This window comes from Convolutriloba macropyga, chromosome 8, assembly GCF_964194025.1.
Source record: "Convolutriloba macropyga chromosome 8, txConMacr16.3, whole genome shotgun sequence".
NCBI lineage: Eukaryota > Metazoa > Xenacoelomorpha > Acoela > Convolutidae > Convolutriloba > Convolutriloba macropyga.
In genome coordinates, this window is record NC_134475.1 from 4,613,490 (window position 1) to 4,620,868 (window position 7,379).

The 7,379-nt window shown below is 33.3% G+C and overlaps 1 protein-coding gene across 2 annotated transcripts in view; it reads left to right on the top strand.

Annotated features, from left to right (window-relative positions):
• Positions 1–7,379, top strand: part of LOC142344401 (cytochrome P450 3A6-like) — a 39,614-nt gene that overhangs the window by 22,023 nt on the left and 10,212 nt on the right. The window contains exons 1-2 of one of the 2 annotated variants that reach the window (XM_075396012.1): positions 983–1,725; positions 5,353–5,728. The exons of the other annotated variant lie outside the window; for it this stretch is intronic. Coding sequence (XP_075252127.1) covers positions 1,388–1,725; positions 5,353–5,728 — 714 coding nt within the window. The 5' untranslated portion in view covers positions 983–1,387. Of the gene's footprint in view, positions 1–982; positions 1,726–5,352; positions 5,729–7,379 lie in introns of those variants that run through there. 2 annotated transcript variants of the gene reach the window in all.

A 7,379-nucleotide genomic window follows, 5' to 3' on the forward strand; every position in this document is an offset into this window, starting at 1 on the left:
AAACATATTTCTTTCTTTAGGTTTAGAAATGGAAGATGTAAATTATGTGTCTTCATAGATATAGATACACACATACCAAAGATAATTTCAAGGAATATGTCAAAAGATTTAATATAAAAGTGTAGAGTTAAGCTGTTTTTTTACAGATTTTTTCGCAAGTTGGTTTTACGTGCTTGCTATACGGTCTCACTAGATACACTAGTATCTGGGATACGTCCACTGAAGACAGTGGGGATAGAACCCGAACTATCCGTCTGATAACGGTTAATTACCAGCTTAACTCAATACTAGTGGATTGCACTAAGTGAAACAGGAAATGATAGATTTTGAGGGAATATAGAGTAGTGGAGAAAACAGGGGTTACAGTTACCAGTACAAAATGGCTCATTACCCCGAATGCGGCTAGCATTAAGGGAATGAGACAAATTGGGCTGGTGGCTGTAACCCCTGTTTTCTCCACTACTTAGGAGGTTGCTCTGTTTTTTATTCCCATTTGTTCGTTTTGGATTTGTTCGTTTGAAGCGCCAAAATGACAATGTTAATACCTCTTGCGGGTTATGGGGTACTCGGTTGGGGGCGTCGACTTGCCTTCCTTCTAGTCTTTCTAGTCTGTTCTTTGATGTCTCTCAAAAAAACCTTAGTCCTCAAAATTTACCTCTATTACATTGTTCGCACGTGCCTTTTTTGGTTCCAAATTCTTGTGTTCTGAATCAATATCTCTAAGTTTACTTTGATTATTACGTTTTTGCGGTAAATGTTTAGCGCCAATGTTTAAAGGTTATCGACATTATCGCTAAACATTTAGGTTTAGAAATGGAAAATGAGATTACGCAGACACAACAGCTATTAAATTCAACCTCCGTTGGATCATTGTGCATAATCTATAATGAATAATTCCCGATATTTGGTCATTTGATATTTTCTGAATATTTACGTATTTAACCTAACGGTCTTATTACAAGGCTCATTTCATAACTGATTCAGAGCTATGATCATGTCACGTTTTACTCTTGGCAGCGTAATTCCAAGTCTTGGTCAAAATTTGGCAGTCGAAACCAAGTCTAAATAATGTCAAAAATTGTCCAAAATAGCTTCCGTCAAAATATTTATCAAGTTAACTTTTTCACGGCGCAAATACATTTCCTTATAAAAGTCAAGTAAAACCCTTTAAACTACACTTTTTTTCATCACAACATGTTCCGTCTAAACATACACTGCTGAACTCTTACGTTTGTTTGTTAATTACAAACCTATAATATAAAACCGACGACCACAGTTCAGTTGAATTGAAATAATTGTTTGCAACTTCTACAATGATTTGATATGCCATCAAACAATGATCTAATGCATATTAAATTGCTAGTAATGCAGTTTCGCCAAATCGCCTATGTCAACTAAAACGATGGAAAAATTTTGGAAACAGGTTTCGATACCTGACTATATTCAACTGTACCTGGACCAGCTGCAATTATGGACCTCCCCCCTCGCGGCTAAGCTGGACTCTATCCCTCGGTGGGGTTGGGTGTGCGGGGGGTTATTGGGTGCATGTGTCTGTTTCAAAGTACATTATGACGTCACATATGGGGTATGGAAAAGACAAGGGGTAGATGGACCAACTCCACTGCCATTTACTGGGAATGTTTTGGAAACAGTTGTGAACAGCAAAGACATCTTTGAAACATTTGTTTACTTTTCTAAAACTTATGGCCAGAAGGGCTTCTTTGGGTTAGTTAAAATGTCAATTTTTTAATTACAGCTTTGAAACTGCAAGGTGACGGAATCTACATCCCTTTAATCTTGGTTTATACGACCTGAGGACCCGGGCCGAGGAATTTTTCCAAATTTATGTAAGATCAGCGGTAACTAGCGTTGACAAGTCGGAAAATTCACCGCAATTTTCTTACATAATTTTGCATTGAATGCGTTGAATTTAGCGTTGATCTTACATAAATTCAACGAATCAACGCCAATCTTACATAATTTTGTGTTTTTTAGCGTTGGCACCTCGGCCCGGGGAGGAGTTTGGTGACTGTCGCTTTTTACGACTTGAAGGTTCCTCAACGGAGTCATGTACATCTTTTTTGATCAAGGGAGCGCTCATTGTAACAGAAATGTCAGTGGCTATATAATTGTGAAACAAGCGTTCTAATGAGCAAATTTTATGAGCTGAGAAAATTGATTGATTATTTTGCTCATGGGATATTTATTCCAAAAAAACTCTTTTCTTTCGTACAAAAACTGGAGCAAAGTGTTCTTTATAATCATTTTTCGGGATCGGTTTGTTTCTACTGGCATAACTTGATTTTTAGTGAGTTTCATGGATTTTTAGACGTTCTGGTGTAAACATTTCAACTTTTGCGGATTTTAGATCAGTTTTTTTTACTGAATTTGCTGTCGCCTATTTCTCTTATTCATCTTGCTTCTCCTTTGTCGTATTCTTCTCATCAAATCCCTAAAACAAAACTGTAGTCTAGTTTGTGCATTTTGGGCTTTAATCTAAATTTGAAATCAATTGGTTTTTTTGCAGTTCTTTCGCTCTTCAAATTCTCGCTCTCTCTAATTTTCTTTTATGTGCTGCAAACCATTCCTTTTAAAAATTGCGACTCTTGATTATTTTCTGAGTCTTTTGTCAGGTTTAACATTAGTCCGGCGCTATATTCTTTGAGCGGTCGAATGTCATTGAAGCAGGTTGTAAAAGTCAACTGAAGTGCTTAAGTCAATCTGCGGATCAGAATTTGAAACCTGAGAAGAATGTGAGAAAAACAGAGCATTATTCTGTTCATGCTTCACTCTGAGAGATTGCAAAAAGATTAGGTGCACAAATATTTTGCTATTCGAGTAAAACTTCTGTTCACGTACAGAATTTTCAAGGAATTTTTTAAGTGTCAACTCTAAGTTTTGGGTCACATTCGTTTTTAATGGATGGAAAAATGGAGTATAAAAGAAACTTGAGAATGCATTTGAAGCTCCGCTGTCTGTGAAGAATTATCTGTTGTTGTTTGAGTTAAATTTGATAAATTTGTCTGATTTTGATTTCTTTTTTCTTCAAAAAATAATTAAATTGCTGTGTGATCTTTTTGGAGTTGTTTTTACAATTTTTTTGTCATCTAACGTGTGTAATACTTTTTTTTACTCCGTAAACCTCAAAAAGCAACTTTTGCTATGTTTTCTGGTCACTCTAGCTGCTTTTGTTTGTTGTTTGTTAACTGTTCTTTGTTAAATTCTTTAGCGGCAAAATGTCACCTGCTTGCGTGCTTAGCTTTTAATCATAAATGACTCCTCTTTTTTTTTCCCTAACTGATTTTTAATAATGACAGTAAGTTCATTAAAGGATACTATGTAACTCTGAATGTTCATAAGGAACTTATTTTATGACAGCTTCTAAAATAATCGTGATCTAGACGAAGTTAGCAACTTTGACGTTTTCAAAAGATCAAAATTTTGAAATTGTTTTTTTTTGGGTTGAATCAGGAACTATGCATGCATTTTGGCAGTCTGCTGCTGGCTATGTTTATATTTTAAACGTTTTTTTAGGTATTCAAAATTTTTGTTTGTTTTTATTTTAGATTTTTTGGCCGCGGTGTAGAACAAAAGCTTGAAAATGTTCCGGCGCTTTATTTCCTTAAACTTCTATACCGCCAATATAGTGAAATATATTAGATAATTTTTGCGCATTAATGGTGCTGGATTAATCAACAAAAAATGGATTGATCTATAGATAAACTGTCAATTTTTCCCATGTTCCAATTTTCCTTCAATAAGGTTTGTAAAATATCTTGATCCTAATAAGTTGGCAAGCCATTAATCACTATCAATGCAAATTCTGGAGATTAAAATTCTCCTGTAGAACACTTATCGTCTAGGCGGAAACTGGTTTCAAAAGATGCTGCCAACTTTTTTTCTTGGACCAAACGTTAAATTGTTTTTTTTTTCTTAAAAAAGTTTCAACATTTTGTCCGGTATATTTTTAACTGTTTGAATCCTAACTTTGATGACTGACCCGTTTACAGTATAAGTTAACCTCGTATCCATAGTCGAATGATTACTTTAAATTTTTTTCTATATCCGGAAAATAGCTGGGATTAATGTAACGGCTAATGAGGTCTTCATTGCGCAGATAAAACTGCATGCATGTGCGCACAAAGGTCCAATTTTTGAGGGGCTAAGAGATCCAGAAATGTTCACTGTTTACTTGAAAAAAAGTTCTTGTTGCAAATATTTCATTCCGGGGGTGTTACTAATTTTAAGATCATTAATCCTGTAATGATTCAATTGATTCTGCTATTTATTCCCTCTAAATCAATTGGTTTATGTTAATGGGTGTTTTTCTAGGAATTTTGTTTCTAGAAAATTTGTTCTCTTTCTTTTAAACGTTTATTTTGGACTGGATTACGCTGCCGGTTATTTAGATAACAAAATTAAATTTAGGTTAATTTTTTAAATTTTTAAATTAATGGAATTCTTAGTGAATCATTGATTTCACGTAAACAAATACTCTTAAAGCTCTCTTCCTAGGTTGAATTTGTTTCAGCTTTCTTAATTTATCGAAATTAAAATCACTTTTTTCATCTATTATTTTGTAGTTTAGCACGCACGTTCTTACCGTATTTTTTTTCTTGAAAATAGGATGCATGAAAATGTTTTTATTTTTTATAACTCTTCAACGTAGATTTTTTTTTGGCTTTCAAATGTACAACACTCACCCAAAAAAGAGGAAAAATATTCAAAGTTTGTTTTAATCTTTAATTTTCTATAGGACTTTTCTATAGTCAGATTTTTTAAATTATTAACTTCGGTAATTCTTGCTGGTTTTCGCAGCTCAAATGCCTTTTGTCTTCTTTTTTAGGTGTTAAATGTTTTCAGTGTTTGCGATAATGCAATAATTATATCGTTGGTATCTATGATTAATTTACGACTGTTTTATTGACATTTGTTGGGATCTACGACTGTTTTATATGTGGCAGTCTTCTTTAGTTTCCCATTAAAAATTGATAATTGCAACAATTTTCAAAGCTCAATTACAAATCTAATAGTGAAAATTACGAAAAATATCTCCATTTTTGTTGAGATTACAGATTCATTTATCTTAAATACCATTAATATAACAAAAAGGATATTTTCTGTTTGTGCCCTACCACACCCCCCCCCCCCCCCCCCCCCCCCAGATATAGAGCACGTTCTATTACCTAGTAAATCATATGAAAACATAATCATATAGTAAAAATATGGCACGTGCGTCGGGGGTGCAAATAATATGCACCCACTAAGCTGGGGGGGGGGGGGGTCGCAGATGGGAAAGATCCAACAAAATAACTCGCGTGGTCCGACCAGTCAAGTAGTGTTTGATTTCAGGCTGTATAACCGTAGCCTGCCAACTTTGATTATAACCGACCCGAATATTATTGCCGAAGTCATGATCAAAAAGTTTGACATATTTCCCCATCGATTCTCAATGCCAAACGTCAGTCCAAAGTACTTCCGAAAAAATATCACAATATTACAAGGTGAAGAATGGAAGAAAGTACGTTCAATTCTATCACCAACTTTCACAGGATTGAAACTGAAGAAAATGGTTCCGTTTATAAACGGAATTGGTGACTCATTAAACTCGAAGTTTTCAAAAGTTCTGGAGACCGAAAGTCAAGAATTCGAACTGAAGCCCATGTTCAGAGCCTGTACAATGGATATCATTTGCAACATTGTGTTCGGTATCGAAGGCGATAGTGAAGTTAGTAAAATATTGGAAATAATTTTTACAAACCTACTAAAACTCCAGTTTAAAGACGAAATACACATGTATCTAACAGATAACAAGTTTTTCTATGGTTCTGGATATGATAAGCATTTTTCTATTTTTCTAGCAATAAAATGTTGCCAAAGAATATGCTGGTAGTAGAGTTGTTTACTCAAATTCATCGTGTCTTTTTTATCTTTTTTTTGCAGTTTAATGATCATGGTTTCACAATTCTTCTCATGTAAACGCGGTTACGTTCAAGAAAAGTACACCTTTTAATTTTGCTTTTAATCAGTAATCAGATTTTTCTCTAATAAGTTGCTTGAACTGAATTTTTCCAATTTTTCTCCATAAAAACGCCCATGACTCCATGAGATGAATAAAAGTCAAATTTATTTCTCTGCTTTTGAATAAACGATTATTGTGTTTAACATAATAAGGCTTCTTTTTGCATGTGCGAATTTGGAAAAAAATCTTTCTTTTTCATACAAAATTACCATCGTCCACCTTTAAGACGATACGGAAAAGGAAAAGATCTTCCTTGATATTGAAAAATTTTATTTGAATTTTATATCTGGTCTACAGCGGCAAGCAAGTCCTGACCTCGATGAAAAGATGCATTTTTAGAGGCACCAGAATATCTTAGTGTCAGAAAGAGTTCTAAAAATGTCTGCCGTAGTTTGCAAATTTTTGCATTTTTTTATAACTTCTAATTATAAATTAATCTAACTTTTCGTAAATAGGTTATAAAATAATGGGTTAATTTATAATTAATTATAAATTAATCTAACTTTTCGTAAATAGTTTATAAAATAATGGGTTAATTTGCAAACTGTTTATAAATTACTGCATTAAATTATAAAAATTTATAAAATAATGCAAAAAGTTGCCAAAAAGTTATAAATTTTTATAAATATAATGCATCTTTTTTGCAAATATTTATAAACTAATTTATAAATTTTTATAAATTATCCATTATTTTTCGACTAGGGTAGACTGGGTGCCGCCAGTTTTTATGTCAAATTTCGGTAGAAAATGGCTCTTTCGTAAGCCGAGGCCTAGAGCAGAGCTGTTTTAGCTCAAAAAGAGGGACATCGTTGTTTTCCCTTTGACGTAATCAAAACTTTATTTAAAAGCCAGAAGCGTTCTGAAAAGCCTAGTCTGGACGTCTAAGCAACATATATCGAGTACTAAAGTCTTCTTTTTGTATGAAATGGAAATAAACACCTAATATTTTTCAAATACAATTGATTGGAGTTCACTCATAAAGGACTTTTTAGACATTTTATTTTGAAAAATTCAAAATATGCTCTTTGAATTAGGAGAAAAAAGAGAACAGTATATACTGATATATTTACGAAATTTACAGAGTTTATCCAGAAAGAAATGAATGCTAAGTGCCTAAATTTAGACAGTATTGATAATTACAGCCAATGACAAAAAACGAAATGATCGCTCTGGATTTTTTTTCGCTCTGGATTTTTTTGTGATCTCTTGTTCAATAATCTCTATGTCCAAAAAATCATTTTCTCAAATTGAAAATTTCTTGTTTTGTCATAACCATAAATGTTTTTTTAATTCTGAAAAATTATAGGGTTACACTTTTGTTACATTTAAAACTATAGGATTTTGCGGTTTGAAGTGG